At 40.0% G+C, this 25,666-nt stretch overlaps 1 protein-coding gene and 1 non-coding gene across 2 annotated transcripts; one reads left to right on the forward strand and one right to left on the reverse strand.

The window, feature by feature from the left end:
- The first annotated feature begins 2,874 nt into the window (after positions 1-2,874).
- On the forward strand, positions 2,875-2,982 carry LOC112798978 (small nucleolar RNA R71). Its single transcript, XR_003200570.1, has one exon. It is a non-coding gene; the product is annotated as a small nucleolar RNA R71 (small nucleolar RNA).
- Positions 2,983-16,963: 13,981 nt separating this feature from the next.
- LOC112794960 (ribulose bisphosphate carboxylase large chain) lies at positions 16,964-18,334 on the reverse strand. The gene is made up of 3 exons (XM_025836919.1): positions 17,700-18,334; positions 17,076-17,123; positions 16,964-16,970 (listed from the first exon to the last, which is right to left on the reverse strand). The coding sequence occupies exons 1-3, from the start codon at positions 18,332-18,334 to the stop codon at positions 16,964-16,966; spliced, it is 690 nt and encodes a 229-aa protein (XP_025692704.1).
- Positions 18,335-25,666: the final 7,332 nt, after the last annotated feature.

Here is a 25,666-nt window from a genome sequence, read left to right on the forward strand (position 1 = left end):
ATAGTAAGATAATTCTTTGGATTCGGGTTCACACTTTGGTCATGGTTCTTGGTGATCCATGCATTGGCATAGAACTCTTGAACCATCAAGATTCTGACTTGTTGAATGGGGTTGGTAAGAACTTCCCAACCTCTTCTTCGGATCTCATGGCGGATCTCCGGATATTCACCCTTTTTGAGTGAAAAAGGGACCTCGGGGATCACCTTCTTCAAGGCCACAACTTCATAGAAGTGGACTTGATGCACCTTTGAGAGGATTCTATCCATCTCCCATGACTCGGAGGTGGAAGCCTTTGCCTTCCCTTTCCTCTTTCTAGAGGTTTCTCCGGCCTTGGATGCCATAATGGTTATGGAAAAACGAAAAAGCAACGCTTTTACCACACCAAACTTAAAATGTTTGCTCGTCCTCGAGCAAAAGAAGAAATGAGGAAGAGGGAGATGGTGGTGTGTTCGGCCAAAGAGGGGGAGAAGTGGTGTTTAGGTTGTGTGAAAATGAAGGGTTGAAGAAGGGTATATATAGGAGAGAGGGGGTAAAGGTTCGGCCATGATGGGTGGGTTTGGGAGGGAAGTGGTTTGAATTTGAAGGGTGAGGTTGGTGGGGATTTATGAAGGATGGATGTGAGTGGTGAAGAGAAAGATGGGATTTGATAGGTGAGGGGTTTTTGGGGAAGAGGTGTTGAGGTGATTGGTGAATGGGGGAAGAAGAGAGAGAGTGATGGTAGGGTCCTGTGGGGTCCACAGATCCTGTGGTGTCAAGGAAAAGGCATCCTTGCACCAAATGGCATCAAAATCCACGTTTTGAGCCATTTCTGGCGTTAAACGCCGGGCTGGTGCCCATTCCTGGCGTTTAACGCCAGGTTCTTGCCCTTTACTGGCGTTTAACGCCAGTCTGGTGCCCCTTTCTGGCGTTAAACGCCCAGAAGGGTGCCAGACTGGGCGTTAAACGCCCAACTGCTAGGCTGACTGGCGTTTAAACGCCAGCAGCATCTTCCTCCAGGGTGTGCTGTTTTTCTTCCTGTTTTTCATTTTGTTTTTGCTTTTTTCATTGTTTTTGTGACTTCTTATGATCATCAACCTACAAAAAAGATAAAATAACAAAAGAAAATAATTAATTATAAAACATTGGGTTGCCTTCCAACAAGCGCTTCTTTATTGTCATTAGCTTGACAGAGGACTCTCATGGAGCCTCAGAAATGCTCAGAACCGTGTTGGAACCTCCCAACACCAAACTTAGAGTTTGAATGTGGGGGTTCAACACCAAACTTAGAGTTTGGTTGTGGCCTCCCAACACCAAACTTAGAGTTTGGTTGTGGGGGCTCTGTTTGGCTCTGTTTTGAGAGAAGCCCTTCATGCTTCCTCTCCATGATGACAGAGGTATATCCTTGGGCCTTAAACACCAAGGATTCTTCATTCACTTGAATGATCAACTCTCCTCTATCAACATCAATCACAGCCTTTGCTGTGGCTAGGAAGGGTCTGCCAAGGATGATGGATTCATCCATGCATTTCCCAGTCTCTAGGACTATGAAATCAGTAGGGATGTAATGGTCTTCAACTTTGACCAGAACATCCTCTACAAGTCCATAGGCTTGTTTTCTTGAATTGTCTGCCATCTCTAGTGAGATTTTTGCAGCTTGCACCTCAAAGATCCCTAGCTTCTCCATTACAGAGAGGGGCATGAGGTTTACACTTGACCCTAAGTCACACAAGGCCTTCTTGAAGGTCATGGTGCCTATGGTACAAGGTATAGAAAACTTCCCAGGATCCTGCCTCTTTTGAGGCAGTTTCTGCCTAGACAAGTCATCTAGTTCTTGGTGAGCAAAGGGGGTTCATCCTCCCAAGTCTCATTTCCAAATAACTTGTCATTTAGCTTCATGATTGCTCCAAGGTATTTAGCAACTTGCTCTTCAGTGACATACTCATCCTCTTAAGAGGAAGAATACTCATCAGAGCTCATGAATGGCAGAAGTAAGTCCAATGGAATCTCTATGGTCTCATTTTGAGCCTCAGATTCCCATGGTTCCTCATTGGGGAACTCATTGGAGGCTAGTGGACGTCCAGTGAGGTCTTCCTCAGTGGCGTTCACTGCCTCTTCTTCCTCCCAGGATTCGGCCAAGTTGATGGCCTTACACTCTCCTTTTGGATTTTCTTCTGTATTGCTTGGGAGAGTACTAGGTGGGAGTTCAGTAATTTTCTTGCTCAGCTGTCCCACTTGTCCTTCCAAATTCCTAATGGAGGACCTAGTTTCATTCATGAAACTTTGAGTGGTTTTGATTAGATCAGAGACCATGGTTGCTAAGTCAGAGGTATTCTACTTAGAACTCTCTGTCTGTTGCTGAGAAGATGATGGAAAAGGCTTGCTATTGCTAAACCTGTTTCTTCCACCATTATTGTTATTGAAACCTTGTTGAGGTCTCTGTTGATCCTTCCATGAAAGATTTGGATGATTCCTCCATGAAGGATTATAGGTGTTTCCATAGGGTTCTCCCATGTAATTCACCTCTTCCATTGAAGGGTTCTCAGGATCATAAGCTTCTTCCTCAGATGAAGCTTCCTTAGTACTGCTTGGTGCATTTTGCATTCCAGACAGACTTTGAGAAATCATATTGACTTGTTGGGTCAATATTTTATTCTGAGCCAAAATGGCATTCAGAGTGTCAATCTCAAGAACTCCTTTCTTCTGACTAGTCCCATTGTTCACAGGATTTCTTTCAGAAGTGTACATGAATTGGTTATTTGCAACCATTTCAATCAGTTCTTGAGCTTCAGTAGGCGTCTTCTTCAGATGAAGAGATCCTCCAGAAGAGCTATCCAAAGACATCTTGGACAGTTCAGAGAGACCATCATAGAAAATACCTATGATGCTCCATTCAGAAAGCATATCAGTGGGACACTTTCTGATCAATTGTTTGTATCTTTCCCAAGCTTCATAGAGGGATTCTCCTTCCTTCTGTCTGAAGGTTTGGACTTCCACTCTAAGCTTACTCAATTTTTGAGGTGGAAAGAACTTTGCCAAGAAGGCGTTGACTAGCTTTTCCCAAGAGTCCAGGCTTTCTTTAGGTTGAGAATCCAACCATGTTCTAGCTCTGTCTCTTACAGCAAAAGGGAATAGCATCAGTCTGTAGACCTCAGGGTCAACCCCATTAGTCTTGACTGTGTCACAGATTTGCAAGAACTCAGCTAAAAACTGATGAGGATCTTCCAATGGAAGTCCATGAAACTTGCAATTCTGTTGCATTAGAGAAACTAATTGAGGCTTAAGCTCAAAGTTGTTTGCTCCAATGGCAGGGATAGAGATGCTTCTCCCATAGAAGTCGGGAGTAGGTGCAGTAAAGTCACCAAGCACTTTCCTTGCATTGTTGGCATTGTTGTTGTTTTCGGCTGCCATTTGTTCTTCTTCCTTGAAGAGTTCGTTCAAGTGCTCTAAAGAGAGTTGTGCTTTGGCTTCTCTTAGCTTTCTCTTCAAGGTCCTTTCAGGTTCAGGATCAGCCTCAACAAGAATGCCTTTGTCTTTGCTCCTGCTCATAAGAAAGAGAAGGGAACAAGAAAATGTGGAATCCTCTATGTCACAGTATAGAGATTCCTTTAGGTGTCAGAGGAAAAGAAGAATAGAAGACAGAAGTGGAAAATTCGAACTTAACAAAGGAGATGGAGTTCGAATTTTGCATTAAGGGATAGTGTTAGTCCATAAATAGAAGGATGTGAGAAGGAGGGAAGTCATTTTCGAAAATTAAGTAGGAAATTTGAAAAATATTTTTGAAAAACATTACTTAATTTTCGAAAATGAAAAGGGAAAAGAAATCAAATGATTTTTGAAAAAGATTTTGAAATTAGAAATCAGAAACATTTGATTGAAAACTATTTTGAAAAAGATGTGGTTAAGAAGATATGATTGGTTTTAAAAAGATGTGATTGAGAAGATATGATTTGAAAAACATTTTAAAAAGATTTGATTTGAAAATTAAAAACTTGACTTAACAAGAAAAGATATGATTCAAACATTAAACCTTTCTCAACAGAAAAGGCAACATACTTGAAATGTTGAATCAAATCATTAATTGATAGTAAGTTTCTTTGAAAAAGGAAAGAAGTTAATTTTGAAAAAGATTTGATTGAAAAATTGATTTGAAAAAGATTTGATTTGGAAGAAATTTTGAAAACTTAGAAAAAAATTGATTTTGAAAACAAAATCTTCCCTCTTTGCCATCCTGGCGTTAAACGCCCAGAATGGTATCCATTCTGGCGTTTAACGCCCAAAATGCTACCCTTTTGGGCGTTTAAACGCCCAACCAGGTACCCTGGCTGGCGTTAAACGCCAGTCTATCCTTCTTCACTGGGCGTTTTGAACGCCCAGCTTTTTCTGTGCAATTCCTCTGCTGTATGTTCTGAATCTTCAATTCTCTGTATTATTGACTTGAAAAGACACAAATTAAAAATATTTTTGGATTTTTAATAATAAGGACAAACCAAAATGCAACAAGAATCAAATGACAATGCATGCAAGACACCAAACTTAGCAGTTTGTATACTACTGACACTAACAAAACGAAAATGCACATGAGACACACAAAACACTCAAGTCAATAGAATTCAAAGATCAGATCAAGCAAATCATCAAGAACATCTTGGAGATCAATAAGACATATGAATGCATGCAATTGACACCAAGCTTATGATGAGACTAGACTCAAACAAGAAATATTTTTGGATTTTATGATTTTGTAAAATTTTTTTTTTTGTGTTTTTTTTTTCGAAAATTAAGTGAAAAAAGGATATCAAAATTCTTAATGAGAATTCCAGGAATCAGTGCAATGCTAGTCTAAGACTCCGGTCCAGGAATTAGACATGGCTTCACAGCCAGCCAAGCTTTCAAAGAAAGCTTCGGTCCAAAACACTAGACATGGCCAAAGGCCAGCCAAGCCTTAGCAGATCACTGCTCCAAAAGCAAGATTGATGAAAAATCAACAAGCTCTTGTGATGATGAGTTTAAACCTCGGTCCAATGAGATTAGACATGGCTTCTCAGCCAGCCAGATTTCAACAAATCATCATGAAACTCTAGAACTCATCTTCAAGAATTTCGAAAAAAATAAATACCTAATCTAAGCAACAAGATGAACCGTCAGTTGTCCAGCCTAAACAATCCCCGGCAACGGCGCCAAAAACTTGGTGCGCGAAATTGTGAACATTACTTTTTCACAACTCTCATAATCCCCGGCAACGGCGCCAAAAACTTGGTAGCTCAATACCATGGCATTACACAACTTCGCACAACTAACCAGCAAGTGCACTGGGTCGTCCAAGTAATAAACCTTACGTGAGTAAGGGTCGATCCCACGGAGATTGTTAGTATTGAAGCAAGCTATGGTCATCTTGTAAATCTTAGTCAGGCAAACTCAAATGGATATAGTGATGAACGAAAATAACACAAAGGTAAAGATAGAGATACTTATGTAATTCATTGGTAGGAACTTCAGATAAGCGTATGAAGACGCCTTCCCTTCCGTCTCTCTGCTTTCCTACTGCCTTCATCCAATTCTTCTTACTCCTTTCCATGGCAAGCTCGTGTAGGGTTTCACTGTTGTCAGCAGCTACCTCCCATCCTCGCAGTGAAAACTAATGCTCATGCACTCTGTCACAGTGCGGCTAATCACCGGTTTGGTTCCCTCCCCTACCGGAATAGAATCACTCTTTTGCGTCTGTCACTAACGCCCAGTAGGTTACAGGTTTGAAGCACGTCACAGTCATTCAATCATTGAATCCTACTCAGAATACCACAGACAAGGTTTAGACCTTCCGGATTCTCTTGAATGCCGCCATCAGGTCCTGCCTATACCACGAAGACTCTGATCTCACGGAATGGTTGGCTCGTTTGTCAGGCGAGCACTCGGTTGTCAGGCGATCAACCATGCATCGTGCAATCAGGAATCCAAGAGATATTCACCAAGCCTCAAATGCTTGTAGAACAAGAGTGGTTGTCAGTCACTTTGTTCATGAGCGAGAATGGTGATGGGCGTCAATCATCACCTTCATCAAGTTGAAGAACAAGTGATATCTTGGAACAAGAACAAGCGGAATTGAATTGAAGAACAATAGTAATTGCATTAATACTCGAGGTACAGCAGAGCTCCACACCTTAATCTATGGTGTGTAGAAGCTCCACCGTTGAAAATACATAAGCATAAGGTCTAGGCATGGCCGAATGGCCAGCCTCCCAATGATCTAAGATAGCATAAAAATGAAGATAGCTACCAAAGTCTTCTAATACAATAGTAAAAGGTCCTACTTATAAGAACTAGTAGCCTAAGGTGTACAGAAATGAGTAAATGACATAAAAATCCTCTTCCGGGCCCACTTGGTGTGTGCTTGGGCTGAGCAATGAAGCAAATTTCGTGTAGAGACTCTTTTTGGAGTTAAACGCCAGCTTTAGTGCCAGTTTGGGCGTTTAACTCCCATTTGGGTGCCAGTTCCAGCGTTTAACGCTGGGATTTCTTGAGGTGACTTTGAACGCCGGTTTGGGCCATCAAATCTTGGGCAAAGTATGGACTATCATATATTGCTGGAAAGCCCAGGATGTCTACTTTCCAACGCCGTTGAGAGCGCGCCAATTGGGCTTCTGTAGCTCCAGAAAATCTACTTCGAGTGCAGGGAGGTCAGAATCCAACAGCATCTGCAGTCCTTTTTGGTCTCTGAATCAGATTTTTGCTCAGGTCCCTCAATTTCAGCCAGAAAATACCTGAAATCACAGAAAAACACACAAACTCATAGTAAAGTCCAGAAAAGTGAATTTCAACTAAAAACTAATAAAAATATACTAAAAACTAACTAGATCATATCAAAAACATACTAAAAACAATGCCAAAAAGTATACAAATTATCCGCTCATCAAATACTATCACAGAGTTAAAGCTAGAATTAGAACTTAACAACCTGTATTTTGGGAAGTGGATGTTCCTCTAGTCTGTAGGGTGCCTTCAAGAATTAATTTCTGACGCTTCAGCTCCCTTAAGTTCACATCCTTGCTCTTCTTGTTCCCTTAGGTGCCATGATCTTGATGAGTTTTAGCTCAGTGATCATGGCAACTCACACCAAACTTAGAGGTTTGCTTGTCCTCAAGCAAAAGAAATGACAGGAGAGGAATAGAGGGAGAGGCAATTTTGAAATCCAAAAGATATGATGAGTTGAAAAAGATTTGAAAAAGATTTGGATTGGAAAAAGATTTGGGTTTATGAATTAAGATATATTTGATATTTTTGAAAAAGGGATTTTAGAAATTAGTGTTTTTAGAAATTAGGATTAAAAATTTTGGAATTGAAGGATGACATTTTGAAACATGTTTATGCAAGAAATCATGAATTGAAACATAAAAATTTAGAAAAATTATAAAGAAAAACGAATTTTACCTCCTCCCCACCATCCTGGCGTTAAACGCCCAAACGATGCATGTTTTGGGCGTTTAACGCCCAAATGCTGCTTCTCCTGGGCGTTCAACGCCCAGCTGATGCTTCTTTCTGGCGTTTAACGCCCAAAAGATGCTCCTTTCTGGCGTTTAACGCCCAGATGGCTACCCTTACTGGCGTTAAACGCCCAGTGGGTGCTTCTTTTGGGCGTTCAACGCCCAAAGTGTTTCTTACTGGCTTTCTCACGCCAGTGAGCTTCCAATTTTCCCTGTAACTCTGTGACTTCAACCATTTGCTATTTCACCTTTGAAGATACTTGGACTCATACCTGTAAAAAAAGAAAATTTATTTAATTAGTAAATAAACTTTGTAAATGGCTGGGTTGCCTCCCAGCAAGCGCTTCTTTATTGTCTTTAGCTGGACTACCACTAAGCTCTAATCAAGTCTCAGTTTTGAGCATTCTTGCTCGAAGTTGCCTTCAAGATAATGTTTAACTCTCTGTCCATTAACAATGAACCTTTTGTTAGATTCATTATCCTGAAGCTCTACGTATCCATATGGTGATACACTTGTAATTACATATGGACCTCTCCACCGGGATTTTAATTTCCCAGGGAATAATTTGAGCCTAGAATTGAATAGCAGAACTTTCTGCCCTGGCTCAAAGACTCTGGATGACAATTTCTTATCATGTCATCTTTTTGCTTTCTCCTTGTAAATTTTTGCATTCTCGAAAGCATTGAGTCTAAATTCCTCTAGCTCATTTAACTGGAGCAATCGTTTTTCTCCAGCTAACTTGGCATCAAGGTTTAGGAATCTGGTTGCCCAATAGGCCTTGTGTTCCAGTTCCACTGGCAAGTGACATGCCTTTCCATACACAAGCTGGTATGGAGAGGTCCCTATAGGGGTCTTAAATGCTGTTCTGTATGCCCACAGAGCATCATCCAAGCTTCTTGCCCAATCCTTTCTACGGTTAATTACAGTCCGTTCCAGGATTCTTTTGAGTTCTCTATTTGAGACTTCAGCTTGCCCATTAGTTTGTGGGTGATATGGAGTAGCTACCCTGTGGCTAACTCCATAACGTACCAAAGCGGAGTAAAGCTGTTTATTGCAGAAATGAGTGCCCCCATCACTGATTAATACTCTGGGGATACCAAATCTGCTGAAGATATATTTCTGGAGGAATTTTAACACTGTTTTAGTGTCATTAGTGGGTGTTGCAATAGCCTCCACCCATTTGGATACATAATCCACTGCCACCAGAATATAAGTGTTTGAGTATGATGGTGGGAAAGGTCCCATGAAGTCAATGCCCCATACATCAAACAACTCAATCTCCAATATCCCTTGTTGAGGCATGGCATAACTGTGAGGTAGGTTGCCTGACCTTTGGCAACTGTCACAATTAAGCACAAATGCTCGGGAATCTTTATAGAGAGTAGGCCAGTAAAAGCCACTTTGGAGGACTCTTGTGGCTGTTCGCTCACTTCCAAAATGTCCTCCATATTGTGATCCATGGCAGTGCCATAAAATCTTTTGTGCTTCTTCCTTAGGCACACATCTACGGATTACTCCGTCTGCACATCTCTTGAAGAGATATGGTTCATCCCAAAGATAGTACTTTGCATCTGTGATTAATTTCTTTGATTGCACCCTACTGTACTCTTTGGGTATGAATCTCACTGCCTTGTAGTTTGCAATGACTGCAAACCATGGCACTTCCTGGACGGCAAAGAGTTGCTCATCCGGAAAAGTTTCAGAGATCTCAGTGAGAGGGAGGGACGCCCCTTCTACTGGTTCTAATCGGGACAGGTGATCTGCTACTTGATTCTCTGTCCCTTTTCTGTCTCTTATTTCTATATCAAACTCTTGCAGAAGCAACACCCATCTAATGAGTCTGGGTTTTGAATCCTGCTTTGTGAGTAGATATTTAAGAGCAGCATGATCAGTGTACACAATCACTTTTGATCCTACTAAATAGGATCTGAATTTATCAATGGCGTAAACCACTGCAAGTAGCTCTTTTTCTGTGGTTGTGTAATTCTTCTGTGCATCATTTAGAACACGGCTGGCATAATAAATGACGTGCAAAAGTTTGTCATGCCTTTGTCCCAATACTGCACCAATGGCATGGTCACTGGCATCTCACATCAATTCAAATGGTAATGTCCAGTCTGGTGCAGAGATGATTGGTGCTGTAACCAATTTAGCTTTTAGAGTCTCAAATGCCTGCAGACACTCTTTATCAAAGATAAATGGTGTGTCAGCAGCTAGCAGGTTGCTTAGAGGTTTGGCGATTTTTGAAAAATCCTTTATAAACCTCCTATAGAATCCTGCATGCCCCAGAAAGCTTTTGATTGCCTTAACATTAGCAGGTGGTGGCAATTTTTCAATTACTTCTACCTTAGCTTGATCCACCTCTATTCCTTTGTTCGAAATTTTGTGCCCAAGGACAATTCCTTCAGTCACCATAAAGTGACATTTCTCCCAGTTTAAAACCAGGTTAGTCTCTTGGCATCTTTTCAGAACAAGTGCTAAGTGGTTAAGGCAGGAGCTGAATGAGTCTCCAAATATTGAAAAGTCATCCATGAAGACTTCCAGGAATTTTTCCACCATATCAGAGAAAATTGAGAGCATGCACCTCTGAAAGGTTGCAGGTGCATTGCACAGGCCAAATGGCATCCTTCTGTATGCAAATACTCCAGATGGGCATGTAAATGCCGTTTTCTCCTGATCCTGGGGATCTACTGCAATTTGATTATAACCTGAATATCCATCCAGGAAGCAGTAGTATTCATGACCTGCTAGTCTTTCTAGCATCTGGTCTATGAATGGTAAAGGAAAATGATCCTTTCTAGTGGCTGTATTGAGCCTTCTATAATCAATACACATACGCCACCCTGTAACTGTCCTTGTAGGAACCAGTTCATTTTTTTCATTATGAACCACTGTCATGCCTCCTTTCTTAGGGACAACTTGGACAGGGCTCACCCAGGGGCTGTCAGAAATAGGATAAATAATCCCAGCTTCTAGTAATTTAGTGACCTCTTTCTGCACCACTTCTTTCATAGCTAGATTCAGCCGCCTTTGTGGTTGAACCACTGGCTTGGCGTCATCCTCCAGCAAGATCTTGTGCATGCATCTGGCTGGGCTAATGCCCTTGAGATCACTGATGGACCACCCAAGAGCTGTCTTGTGTGTCCTTAGCACTTGAATTAGTGCTTCCTCTTCCTGTGGCTCTAAGGTAGAGCTTATAATTACAGGAAAGGTATCACCTTCTCCCAGGAATGCATATTTCAGGGATGGTGGTAATGGTTTGAGCTCGGGTTTTGGAGGTTTCTCCTCTTCTTGAGGGATTTTCAGAGGTTCTACTTTTCTCTCTGATTCCTCCAAATCAGGCTGAACATCTTTAAAGATGTCCTCTAGCTCTGATTCGAGACTCTCAGCCATATTGACCTCTCTTACCAGAGAGTCAATAATATCAACACTCATGCAGTCATTTGGGGTGTCTGGATGTTGCATGGCTTTGACAACATTCAACTTAAACTCCTCCTCATTGACTCTCAAGGTTACTTCCCCTTTTTGAACATCAATGAGGGTTCGGCCAGTTGCTAGGAAAGGTCTTCCTAGAATGAGAGTTGCACTCTTGTGCTCCTCCATTTCCAGCACCACAAAGTCAGTAGGAAAGGCGAATGGCCCAACCTTGACAATCATGTCTTCAATCACTCCTGATGGGTATTTAATGGAGCCATCAGCAAGTTGAAGACATATCCTGGTTGGTTTGATTTCTTCAGTCAAACCAAGCTTTCTGATAGTAGATGCAGGTATTAGGTTGATACTTGCCCCAAGATCACATATAGCTTGCTTGGCACAAGTACCCTCTAATGTGCATGGTATCATAAAGCTCCCAGGATCTTTAAGCTTCTCAGGTAAGCTTTTCAGAATGACTGCACTGCATTCTTCAGTGAGGTAAACTTTTTCAGTTTCCCTCCAATCCTTCTTATGACTTAAGATTTCTTTCATGAACTTAGCATAAGAGGGTATTTGCTCAAGTGCTTCTGCAAACGGAATCTTTATTTCAAGAGTCCTGAGATAGTCTGCAAAGCGGGCAAATTGCTTATCCTGTTCCGCTTGGCGGAGTTTTTGAGGATAAGGCATTTTGGCTTTGTATTCCTCAACCTTAGTTGTTGCAGGTTTATTACCTACAGAAGTGGGTTGGGAAGCCTTTTTAGAAGGGTTGTTATCAGCACTTGTATGTGACTGATCACCCACTGGTATTTGAATGCCAGGGGTGGAAGCTGGAGTGGCGTTAGACGCCACTTCCTTATTTGTTACTGGCGTTTGAACGCCAGAACCATGTTCCCTTTGGGCGTTCAACGCCGGATTCATGCTTGTTTCTGGCGTTGAACGCCAGGAATGAGCATGGTCTGGGCGTTCAGCGCCAGCATCATTCCTCTCTGGGCTCTGATTGTCCTCAAAGGGATCTTGAGTAGACATCTGTTCATTTCTTGGTTTCCTGCTGCTTTGAAGTGAGGTATTTAATGTTTTCCCACTTCTTAATTGAACTGCTTGGCATTCTTCTGCTATTTGTTTTGATAGTTGCTTTTCTGTCTGCTTTAATTGCACTTCCATATTCCTGTTAGCCATTCTTGTTTCCTGTAATATTTCCTTGAATTCGGCTAGCTGCTGAGTTAGAAAGTCTAATTGCTGATTAATTTCATTAGCCTGATCCACCGGACTGAGTTCAGCAGTTACTGTTTTAGCTTCTTCTTTCATGGAAGATTCACTGCTTAGGTACAGATGTTGATTTCTGGCAACTGTATCAATAAGCTCTTGAGCTTCTTCAATTGTTTTTCTCATATGTATAGATCCACCAGCTGAGTGGTCTAGAGAAATCTGAGCTTTTTCTGTAAGCCCATAGTAAAAGATGTCTAATTGCACCCATTCTGAAAACATTTCAGAGGGGCATTTTCTTAGCATCTCTCTGTATCTCTCCCAGGCATCATAAAGGGATTCATTATCTCCTTGTTTGAAGCCTTGGATGCTTAGCCTTAGCTGTGTCATCCGTTTTGGAGGAAAATAGTGATTCAGGAATTTTTCTGACAGCTGTTTCCATGTTTTTATGCTGTTCTTAGGCTGGTTATTTAACCACCTCTTAGCTTGATCTTTTACAGCAAATGGAAACAGTAATAATCTGTAGACATCCTGATCTACTTCCTTATCATGTACTGTATCAGTAATTTGCAGAAATTGTGCTAGAAATTCTGTAGGTTCTTCATGTGGAAGACCAGAATACTGGCAGTTTTGCTGCACCATGATAATGAGCTGAGGATTCAGCTCAAAGCTACTAACTCCAATGGAGGGTATACAGATACTACTCCCATATGAAGCAGTAGTGGGGTTAGCATATGACCCCAGAGTCCTCTTGGACTGTTCATTCCTACTTGCTTCCATATTGGATTACAAGAGATAATTTATATGTTGATTTTATTTATTCTATACAAGTGGAATAAATAAAAACAAAATATATAAAAAGAAGTTAAAAATATATATATATATATTTTTTTTGAAAATTTTTTCGAAAAATTTGAAATTAAAATCTGAAATTTATATAAAAATTTCGAAAAAGTGGTTCAAAATTAGTTAGAAAATACAAATTTTTTTTGAATTTTGAATTTTTTTGATGAAAGAGAAAAACACACAAAAGACACAAGACTTAAAATTTTTAGATCTAGTGCTCCTTATTTTCGAAAATTTTTGGAGGGAAAACACCAAGGAACACCAAACTTAAAAATTTTAAGATCAAGACACAAGAAAAACTCAAGAACACCTTGAAGATTCACAAGAACACCAAGAACAAAAGGAAGAACACCAAACTTAAAATTTTTAGAAAACTTTAATGAAATTTTCGAAAATTATAAAAAGATTAACAAGAAAACACCAAACTTAAAGTTTGGCACAAGATTCAATCCAAGAAAAATTATTTTTGAAAAAGGTTCCAAAGGGTATAACCAATTATCAAGAACAACTTGAAGATCAAGGAAGAACCAAGAACATTAGTACGAAAATTTTAAGGAAAATATAAAATATGTAGTTAACACCAAACTTAGAATAAGACACTAAATTCATGAAAAATCAACAATTAATTAAGAAAAATAATATTTTTGAAAAGAAATTTTTGAAAAGAAACTATCCTATCAAAATTTAATGACTCTGTAATAACAAAAATAAATTACTCCTGATCTAAGAAATAAAATATGCCTTCAATTGTTCAAACTCAATAATCCCCGGCAACGGCGCCAAAAACTTGGTGCACGAATTTGTAATTCGCACAACTAACCAGCAAGTGCACTGGGTCGTCCAAGTAATACCTTACGTGAGTAAGGGTCGATCCCACGGAGATTATTGGTCTGAAGCAATCAATGTTTATTTTATTAATCTTAGTCAGGAGGCCAATAAGGTTATTTGGATTTAATTGTAAGAAGTCAAAGTATTTAAAATTGTAAGAAGAAAAAGAGAATAATAGCGTTACTTGTTGTGCAGTAATGAGAAATATGTTGGGGTTTTGGGGATGCTTTGTCCTCTGAATTTCTGCAATGTAATATTTAACTCAATTGTTTGTAAAGCACGTCTACGGCAAGCTGCATGTAGGGTGTCACCATTGTCAGTGGCTACTTCCCATCCTCTCAGTGAAAACGTTCCTATGCTCTGTCACAGCACGGCTAATCATCTGTCGGTTCTCAATCAAGTTGGAATAGAATCCATTGATTCTTTTGCGTCTGTCACTAACGCCCAGCCTTCAGGAGTTTGAAGCTCGTCACAGTCATTCGATCCCAGAATCCTACTCGGAATACCACAGACAAGGTTTAGACTTTCCGGATTCTCATGAATGCCGCCATCAATCCGGCTTATACCACGAAGATTCTGATTAAGGAATCTAAGAGAAGTTCATTCAGTCTGATGTAGAACGGGGGTGTTTGTCAGACACACGTTCATAGATTGAGGGAGGTGATGAGTGTCACGGATCATCACCTCTTTCACAATTAAGCGCGAATAAACATCTTAGATCGGACCATACACACGTTTGAGTGAAATAGAAACAATTGCATTAATTCATCGAGACGCTGCAGAGCTCCTCACCCCCAACAGTGGAGTTTAGAGACTCATGCCGTCAAAGTGTATAAAATTCAGATCTGAAAATGTCATGAGGTACAAGATAAGTCTCTAAAAGTTGTTTAAATAGTAAACTAGTAACCTAGGTTTACAGAAAATGAGTAAACTAAGATAATTGGTGCAGAAATCCACTTCTGGGGCCCACTTGGTGTGTGCTGGGGCTGAGACTAAAGCTATCCACGAGTAGAGGCCTTTCTTGGCGTTAAACTCCAGGTCATGACGTGTTTTGGGCGTTCAACTCCGGATCATGACGTTTTTCTGGCGTTTAACTCCAGACAGCAGCATGAACTTGGCATTCAACGCCAAGTTACGTCGTCTATCTTCGTGCAAAGTATGAACTATTATATATTGCTGGAAAGCCCTGGATGTCTACTTTCCAACGCCGTTGAGAGCGCGCCAATTGGACTCCTGTAGCTCCAGAAAATCTATTTCGAGTGCAGGGAGGTCAGGATCCAACAGCATCAGCAGTCCTTTTTCAGCCTAAGTCAGATTTTTGCTCAACTCCCTCAATTTCAGCCAGAAAATACCTGAAATCACAGAAAAATACACACACTCATAGTAAAGTCCAGAAATATGATTTTTGCCTAAAAACTAATATTATTCTATTAAAAACTAACTGAAACATGCTAAAATCTACATGAAATTACTCCCAAAAAGCGTATAAAATATCCGCTCATCATGCATATTCAATTCTTTCTGCTCTAAAAGATACTTCAAACTCTTATGGTCTGAGAAAACATGAAACTTAATGCCATAGAGATAATGCCTTCAGATTTTCAAAGAAAACACAACAGCAGCAAATTCTAAGTCGTGAGTTGGATAGTTCATCTCATACGGTCTTAATTACCGTAAAGCATATGCCACAACATTATGATGCTGCTTTAGAACGCACCCAAAATCCTTTAATGATGCATTACAGCACACTTCAAATGGTTGACTTGGCTCAAGCAATACCAACATGGGTGCAGCAGTCAACCTTTACTTCAATGCTTGAAAACCCTCTTCGCACTCTGAAATTCAGACAAAAAGCATATCTTTCCTAGTCAACTTAGTTAAAGGTAAGGCGAGCTGTGAAAGTTCCTTAATGAATCTCCGATACTATCCTACTAAACTTAGGAAAATCCTAATCTCTATTACTGAAGTTAGTCACTCCCATTTCATCACTGCTTCCACCTTAGTAGGATACATGGCTATTCCCTGCTTACTCACCACGTGACCGAGAAACTTTACCTCACTCTTCCAAAACTCACATTTAAACAACTTAGCGTACAACAACATCCTATCTCTCAGAATTTGCAGCACAGTTCGCAAGTGATTAGCATGCTCCTCCTCAGTCTTAGAGTAAACAAGAATATCATCAATGAAGACAATAACAAACTTGTCCAGGTACGGCCGGAAGATTCTGTTCATATAATCCATGAATACTGCTGGAGCATTAGTTAACCCGAAAGACATCATTGTATACTCTTAATGACCATAACGTGTCCCGAAAGAAATTTCCGAATTATCTTCATCTCTAACCCTTATCTATTTTAAACCTAACTTCACACCAAACTGATTCACCCTTCTAAGTGAACTAAACATTACTCCATCTTAACAACTAATAGCCTTTGACCAGTCGTTGACTTGCGCTTTTCAATTATCAACGCGCGTCATATATTATGAGTGAATATCACATATTAATTATATGCAAGGAAGTTTGAAATTCAACTGCTAGTTTATGGTTACCTCGGGTCTGAGAATCAGATTCGGCTGCATCCCGGCCTTTCCTGTGTGAACAGTCTCGAGCCATATGCCCCGGCTTCCCGCACTTGTAGCATACACCTAGCCTGGCTTTGCATGGTCTGTTCGGATGGTACTTCTTGCATCTTGGGCATCTTAAGTCTTCCGGTCGAGTACTAGTTTGCCCTTCTGAATTTAGATCCGGACGGTTGTCGTTCCTTCGGTCATTGTTCTAGCGTTGAGAGCGTGAAGTAACAGAACGACCCCTCTTGAAATTTTGGCTCCTAGGAGTAATCTTTGTCTCCTTTTCCTTTTTCTCTGTAAAATATTTTCGGCGATTATTCCTTGCCAACACAGTTCTTCTTAAGCTTTCTCCCATTGCTTGACCTATGTTAGTTAACTATGGATAACCCGTTATCTCCACTGGTACCACTGCACTTGGAGCATTATTCCTGCCTTCACGTTCACTTCCACCATCATTGCCAATTCTAGCTTGTGGCTCCATCCTATCTATCACTCGACTAGTCGCAGCAGTAACAGCACCAATAACAGCAGCAGCACTTGTCATTGCGATCACAAAATTGGTCAAACTGTCCATCGGTATAGTTATCTCGTTTCCTCTCCTTCGTCGACCTTAATTACGCCCACGACCGCGCCCACGAGACACCATTTAGCTCCTGTTCATACCAAACAATTGATATTGAGGTGATCAGTCTCAATATCTCAAATTTAATGCTTTAAAGTCCCAAATGCATGCTCACGAACACGTATGCTACACATACCAGTCTGATATCCTAAGTAGCACATAGTCACTGACGTTAGGATTTTTGCTAGTAAAGAATTTCGTAAAAATATAGTCGCATTGTAAGTATAGATTCTAAACCAATAGAAAATCTCTTCGTACAAACGTTTTGGTTGTCACAAGTAACAAAACCCAATAAATTTATAAATCGAAGTATTCAAACATCGGGTCATCTTCTCAAGGAATTGCAGGGAAGTATGATTTATTATTGGTTATGGAAAAACAGTGTTTGGGTTTGAAAAAGGTTATAAGCTAGAGAAATAGATTGCAAAAATTAATAAATTAATAACTAATAAAACTCTTGGTAAGGTATGAAAACTGGAAGTCCTATCCCAGTTATCCTTATCAATTGTGATGAGAATTGGATTTTTCTCCCACTAAGTTAACCTCTAACTATGAAGGTAAGTCAAGTGGATGGAATAAGTTTGGTTCCTCAGGTCCTAGTCTTTTCTTGGAAAAGGCTAGAGTTATTGGAACTCGAGTTAATTCTTGAAGAATTCCAATTTTCAGTCGACAATGAGTTTGACAACTCAAGAGTTACCAATTAATCAATTAAAGCCAAGAATATAAAAGGCTAAATTGAAATCATAAATATCCGGAATACCTCAATGCGTTGGAATTCACATTTTCATCATCTTTGGTAAAATCAAGTCCACCGCGAAGACATTCATAAACTGCTCTACCGTAATTCTTCGCGGATAACCCCAATTTTGGTTTAATAGTACATCCAAATAGGGGGCGACCATACTTGTTTAATTTATCTCTTTCAACTTGGATGCCATGAGGCGGACCTTGGAAAGTTTTAATATAAGAGATAGGGATTCGCAAATCTTCCAGACGTAGGGCGCGAAGGGCCTTGAACCCAAATACATTACCTACAATGGAAGTAAACATGTTAGTAATAGAACCTTCCTCAAAAAGGTCTAAAGGATAAGCTACATAGGCAATATATTGATTTTCTTCGCCAGCAACCGGCTCGATGTTGTAGCATCGTCCTTTGTAACGATCAAGACTGGTAAGCCCATCGGTCCAAACAGTTGTCCATGTACCAGTAGAAGATTCGGCAGCTACCGCGGCACCCGCTTCTTCCGGAGGAACTCCAGGTTGAGGAGTTACTCGGAATGCTGCCAAGATATCAGTATCTTTCGTTTCATACTCAGGAGTATAATAAGTCAATTTATAATCTTTAACACTAGCTTTGAACCCAACACTTGCTTTAGTCTCTGTTTGTGGTGACATAAATCCTATATTGAATGAAGATGTCAATTCTAACATGGACAATATTCATAAGCCAATTGGGCAACATAAATCAAACATAAATAAAAGCTTCAGAGTAAATAAAAATAGAAGAGAAACATAAATTATTGAACCTGGTACGAAGAAACAATCCTAATCCTAATAGAAATCCGAATCCTAAATCCTAAGAGAGAGAAGAGAACCTCTCTCTCTAAAAACTACATCTAAAACATAAAATTGTGAGTAATGATTGAATCTCTAGTCCTCTCCTGAGTCTCTGCATGTTTTCTGACTTTAATCTGTGTTTTTGGGCCAAAAATTGGGTTGAAATACGGCCCAGAGTCTCTGCCAGTGACTTTTGTAATTCTGCAGATCTTGCACGTCACGCATCCGCGTCGTCCACGCGATCGCGTCACTCAGTGTTTTTCGTACCACGCGTGCGCGTCGTCCATGCATTCGCATCGTTCGTGCAACTTCCAATCCGCGCGGTCGCGTCAGGCACGCGAACGCGTCACTCTGATTTCTTTCATTTCGCGCGGTCGCATGAGCCATGCGACCACGTGACTTCTCGCTGGTCATCTCCTCAATTCCTTGTGTTCTTTCCATTTCTGCACGCTTCCTCTTCATTCTCTAAGCCATTCCTGCTCTATGAAGCCTGAAACACTTAACACACAGATCAAGGCATCAAATGGTAATAAGAGAGGATTAAGATTAGCTAAATTAAGACCAAAGAAGCATGTTTTCAATCATAGAACTAAACTAGGAAGGAATTGTAAAATCATGCAAATCCTATGAATAAGTGGGTGAAAAGCTTGATAAAACCACTCAATTAAATACAATATAAACCATAAAATAGTAGTTTATCAACCTCCCCACACTTAATCATAGCATGTCCTCATGCTAAGCTCAATGAGACAAAATAAATGAGTAGGGAAAAGCAGGACTCATGCAATGCAACCTATGAATGTGAATGCAACTACATGCTAAAATGATTCTACCTACTTGGTGAAAAAGTAAGAATAAATATGAACTGAATTTCACTAATTCAAATCACAAAATACAATACAAATAACTTGCAAGAAGAAGATAGCTCATGAAAGCAGGGAACATAGAATTAAGCGCTGAACCCTTACTGGTAGTGTATATCATTCTAACTCTCAAGTGTCTAGGGTTTATTCTCTCAATTCTCTACTAATCTTTCTTTCTATAGCTTGCTCTTCATCTAACAATCAACAAAAATTTAATGCACCAATACACAAATCAAGAGGTCTTTTAAGGGTTGTAATGGGGTTAGGATCATGGTAGGATTGTATTTGGCCAAGTGGACTAAAATCTGAATCCTTAATTAACATAAACTTTTCACCTAACTTAAGACAATCCATTTAATTAAAATACAAAATCTAACTTCCCATTAACTGTGTTTTTCACATATTCATGTATCCTAAATTTGAGTACAGTACATATGCATTGATACCAACACTTACTTTGGGGCATTTTTGTCCCCTTTTATTATTTTTTTCACTTTTGTTTATTTTTCTTTTATTCTTCTCAATGCATATGATTAAAGTATTGAATGCAATAATATGTGCTCAACTATTATTTTGCACATTTTCACTAAAATATACAACACCCAATTACTCAAACCAAGTATTTTCAAATCCAACTTCCCCACACTTAAATCATGAGCACTTTTACTAGTCTAAGCTAACTAAGGATTCAAATTAAGGACATTATTGTTTTTCGCTTAGAGTTAGTAATGAGCTAAAGTAAAGAACAAATGGGTAAAATAGGCTCAAATTGGTTTGCAAAGGATAATGGAAGGGTAGGGCCATATGGGTATGTAAGCTTAGTAAAACAAGGCCTCAATTATATAAGTGCATGCATACATCAAACAGTGGAAATATAGAATTAAGCAAGACAAAGATTACAATTTTAGAGAGAATAACACACAAAAATAAAATATATTGGTTGATAAAATGCAACCAATCAAATAGGCTCAAAATCTCATTGGTTTTGTGTGTTCGAGCTCTAAACTATGTTCCAAAATAATATTTCTTCATACAATTATTTTTTAAAAAAGTTTTTAATTCAAATTAGTGAAATACTATAAAAAGTTTCTTGAAAAAGAAAATGTGACTTCAACCAAGTGGTAAAATATGCACAAAATAAATCAGACATGCAATCAAACATGAAAATGCAACAATGAAAAACAAAAATTGGTGTTGAGAAGGGACTAACTAACCCGTGGAGATCGGTATCGACCTCCCCACACTTAAAGATTGCACTATCCTCGGTGCATGCAAAGATGTGCAGGTGGCGGGGGATGTGGTTCCTCAGCCGGTGCTCGTTGTAGAGGCTTTCTCCTTACCCGTCCTGGTGGCCATCCTGAAAAGGGAGAAGAGAAAGGGACATGAAGTCAAAGGGATAGAGCAAAGAAGAGGGCAGTACGAGTGATAATCATGCCAAGTAAGGAAAATAGTGAATGAAAGACATGGTCGCGATTCCATGTGATTAGTTCATCCATGGAAATATAGCAAGGCATGGTGAGTATTGGATGTAAGATGTTTATTAGCATGCCGGCAAAGGCATGAGTAACATAGATCAAGCATCAAAGATTAAAAATGTATTATTACTCGTAACAAACCGACAATCACGTTTGTATTGACAATTATAATTAAATAATAAAATGTGGAAAGGGTTTTGTGAAAAACAGGCATTAGAGTAGAAGGATAGAATAATGAGGAATGCACAATGCCATACGAGATTTTTCACAAACACTTAGCATGCATGTTAAATAAGTTATTGAAAGTATTAAATTGAACATGCAAGCAATCCTATAAAAAGTAATATATAATTATCACACAATTCCTTAATAATTCACAAGCAAAATAATGACCCAAATAAATTTCTAACACCAATTGAAAGGAAAAAAAAAAGAAAGAAAAAGAAAGGAAGGAAGAAAGAAATAAGAAGGGAAAGAAAAGATTTAGATTTGGGGAAGGAAAGATAAGATATTTGGCTGATCTAGATAAGTTGTGCGGCGCTTGTAACGCGGATGCGTGAGTGACGCGTTCGCGCAGATAGCGCTTCTATGAAGTGACGCGAACGCGTGTGGCACGCGGACACGTGACTCGATTTATGCTAGTGGCGCGAGTGCAGCCTCGCGTTCACACAACTCTCTGTTTAAATGCATTTTGCCAAAAATCTGGGTGACACGGTCGCGTAGGGGGCGCGATCACGTGGTTAGCCTTTTTCTGAAAAACGGCGTGGACGCATGGGGCACGCGTTCGCGTGGTAGGGCTTGTGCTTCTAGCACGAGTCCAGCCACGATCCAGCTCAACTTTCGGCCATACACTCTTTTTACGTCGATTTACAGGGCACGCGTTCGCGTGGGTGACACGCACGCGCGGGAGGCATTTTTCCCACATGATGCGGATGCGTAGGCGACGCGGTCGCGTGGATCAACTTGTGCCAATGGCACGCCTCCAGCCACACTTTCGCGTGACTCTCTGCTCAATTTATTTTCTTCCATACGCACATATGACGCGGACACGTCAGCGACGCTGTCACGTCGCGTGCGATTTTTTTTATGCAGTATGCAGAATGCAAAATGCAATAAATGTCATGCAAAAATTTCAGGTTCAAACAAAATTCAAAAACAAAGCAAAATGGAAAGGGAACGATCATACCACGGTGGGTTGTCTCCCACCTAGCACTTTTAGTTAAAGTCCTTAAGTTGGACATTTGGTGAGCTCCTTGTTATGGCGGCTTGTGCTTGAACTCATCCTGAAACTTCCACCAATGCTTGGACTTCCAATTAGCTCTATCAATACCAAGTAAATTTACCAAGCGTTGATGAAGTTCTCCATAAGCTTTGAGCTCCCAAAGTTGATCCTCATATATTCCTGGATCCCAAATCTTGTTTCTACACCCATCTTCAAGTTGATTATCATGATTCCATCCGGGTGGCAAGCAGTCTGAATTCTCACTAAAGCGGCCAAAAAACTTCTTAGACCCATTCAGTTGAGCTCTACACCAACCTTTGCGTTTAAACTTAAAGCTTCCAACCATAATGAACCTTGCAGGACAATTCTTACCACTGACCATCTTCCTCTTACTCTTAATGCCACAAAGAGCTCTAAGTTGACCATCCGTTTCCAGTAGCCCGTATTCAAGTGGAATTAGAAAGCTAAGGGATATGAATTTTACCCACTTGAATGTTGTGAAGGATGATGGCAACTTAGGGGGAGGTGTTTCTAATGAACATGCAAGCTCCACTCCTTTGTGTTCTTCTTTGACAACTTCCACTTCTTTGCAAGCTTCTTCAATTTCAACCTCTTCCTCTTGGTAGCTTTCTTCTGATTCAATTTCTTCTTCATTGTTCACCAAGGGCATGGGGGTTGTGCTTCTTCTTCTTCAATCTCCATGTCAAGTCCAATGGAAGAGGATTCAAATGTAGATAAGAATTCATTAATGATTGAATCCATCTCTTGATCGTCTCCTTCAAAGTCTTCAACCATGATATGCTTTGGAGGTTGTACACCCTTCTCAACATCAGTTTCAAACGTCTTTGAAGGAGGCTCTATAACTTGACTTTCCCATGGAGGTTCAGCATCTCCTAAGTCTTCAACCACTGCCTCCTCTTCTTCTTCAATAATTCCGGCTTCCTCCACTTGTTCCAATACCAAATCGTGCTGCTCACTATCCACCGGAGTGCCTAACTTCTCCTTCCTGCTACGTTCTTCAGTAGATTCTCCACATGAAACCATGGGGGTTCCTTGAATGTCCGAACATCAGAAAGGTAATCGATTTATTGCTTGATCCAGGTGTTTAAGTATGAAATCGTATTCATCCTTGATGATTTTCTGTTCAACTATTTCTTCACCTTCAAGTACAAAATCCTCCTTGTTGTCTTCCTTCACTAGTTCTTCAACCGCGCTGTCAACTTCAAGGGTCTCTGCTACCTTCACTTTTAGTGCCTCCTCTAGCTCCTTATGAAGTATGGATTCACGAAGATGATCCTCTCTCTCTTGTTCCATGTCAATAGTATCAGTGGGATCATGTTGCTCTTGGATTGATGGATGTTGGTGCTTTTCCATGGATGGTGGTGATGGGATGGATGGATCATTATGTGGTTGAGATGGAAGTGCATTGGAGTTTGAGGGTTGAATATTGGAGGTAGAGGGTTGGTCCATGCGGGATATAAATGCTTGAAGAGTAGAGGTGAGACTATTGATAGAGGCAAGGGTGCTCTCCATGGAGGTTTAGGATGGGTAGGAGGGTTCATTTGTTGGGAGAAAAGGCTCATAACACGGAGGTGGTTCCTCTTGATAAAGATATGGAGATGGTGTATATTGAGGTGGTGGTTCTGGGTATGGTTCATATGGTGGTTGGTGTGGTGAATAAGGATTGGGGTCATATGGAGGTGAATGGTGGAAAGGGACTTGTGAGTGTGGTGGTTCAAAGTTATGTTGTGAGGATAGTCTCTGAGCATACGGTGGGGCTTGTTGGTAGCTACTAGGCGGTCCACCATATCTATCAGCTTGGTATGCATTGTAGAATGGTCTTTGTCTGTGATATCTAGGAGGGTGTTGTTGCCTAAAGGGGTGATCAGATCCTCTTGGCTCCATCCATCTTTGATTGCTTAGACCTTGATGCATAGTCCTATTATAGCTTCCATTCCTTGCAACAAAAGTAGAACCAAACTCAAAGCGAGAGGGGTGAGAATTCATAGTAGTTATCAGAAATAAGAAGGGAGAACAAAAACAAATAAACAAGTAAAAGAAAAATATTTACAATAACCAATAATAAGGCACACGTTTGCAATTCCCCGGCAATGGCGCCATTTTGACGTTAGGATTTTTGCTAGTAAAGAATTTCGTAAAAATATAGTCGCGTTGTGAGTATAGATTCTAAACCAACAGAAAATCCCTTCGTACAAACATTTTGGTTGTCACAAGTAACAAAACCCAATAAATTTATAAACCGAAGTATTCAAACCTCGGGTCGTCTTCTCAAGGAATTTGCAGGGAAGTATGATTTATTATTGGTTATGGAAAAACAGTATTTGGGTTTGAAAAAGGTTTTAAGCAAGAGAAATAGATTGCAAGAATTAATAAATTAATAACTAATAAAACTCTTGGCAAGGTATGAAAACTGGAAGTCCTATCCCAGTTATCCTTATCAATTGTGATGAGAATTAGATTTTTCTCCCACTAAGTTAACCTCTAACTATGAAGGTAAGTCAAGTGGATGGAATAAGTTTGGTTCCTCAGGTCTTAGTCTTTTCTTGGAAAAGGCTAGAGTTATTGGAACTCAAGTTAATTCTTGAAGAATTCCAATTTTCAGTCGACAATGAGTTTGACAACTCAAGAGTTACCAATTAATCAATTAAAGCCAAGAATATAAAAAGCTAAATTGAAATCATAAATATCCGGAATACCTCAAATTATATTGAATGAAGATGTCAATTCTAACATGGACAATATTCATAAGCCAATTAGGCAACATAAATCAAACACAAATAAAAGCTTCAAAGTAAACAACAATAGAAGAGAAACATAAATTATTGAACCTGGTATGAAGAAACAATCCTAATCCTAATAGAAATCCTAATCCTAAATCCTAAGAGAGAGGAGAGAACCTTTCTCTCTAAAAACTACATCTAAAACCTAAAATTGTGAGTAATGATTGAATCTCCAGTCCTCTCCTGAGTCTCTGCATGTTCCCTAACTTTAATCTGTGTTTTTGGGCCGAAAACTGGGTTAAAATGTGGCCCAGAGTCTCTGCCAGCGACTTTTGTAATTCTGCAGATCGCGCACGTCATGCGTCCGCGTCGTCCACGCGATCGCGTCACTCAGCGTTTTTTGTACCACGCGTGCGCGTCGTTCACGCATTCGCGTCGTTCGTGCAGCTTCCAATCCGCGCAGTTGTGTCAGACACGCGAACGCGTCACTCTGATTTCTTCCATTTCGCGCAGTCGCGTGAGCCATGCGACTGTGTGACTTCTCGCTGGTCATCTCTTCAATTCCTTGTGTTCCTTCCATTTTTGCACGCTTCCTCTTCATTCTCTAAGCCATTCCTGCTCTATGAAGCCTGAAACACTTAACACACAGATCAAGGCATCGAATGGTAATAAGAGAGGATTAAGATTAGCTAAATTAAGACCAAAGAAGCATGTTTTCAATCATAGAACTAAACTAGGAAGGAATTATAAAATCATGCAAATCCTTTGAATAAGTGGGTAAAAAGCTTGATAAAAGTACTCAATTAAATACAATATAAACCATAAAATAGTGATTTATCAGTCACACACAAAGTATGCTCAGAGGCATA

The sequence above is a fragment of the Arachis hypogaea genome, chromosome 4, assembly GCF_003086295.3.
Source record: "Arachis hypogaea cultivar Tifrunner chromosome 4, arahy.Tifrunner.gnm2.J5K5, whole genome shotgun sequence".
NCBI classification, from domain to species: domain Eukaryota; kingdom Viridiplantae; phylum Streptophyta; class Magnoliopsida; order Fabales; family Fabaceae; genus Arachis; species Arachis hypogaea.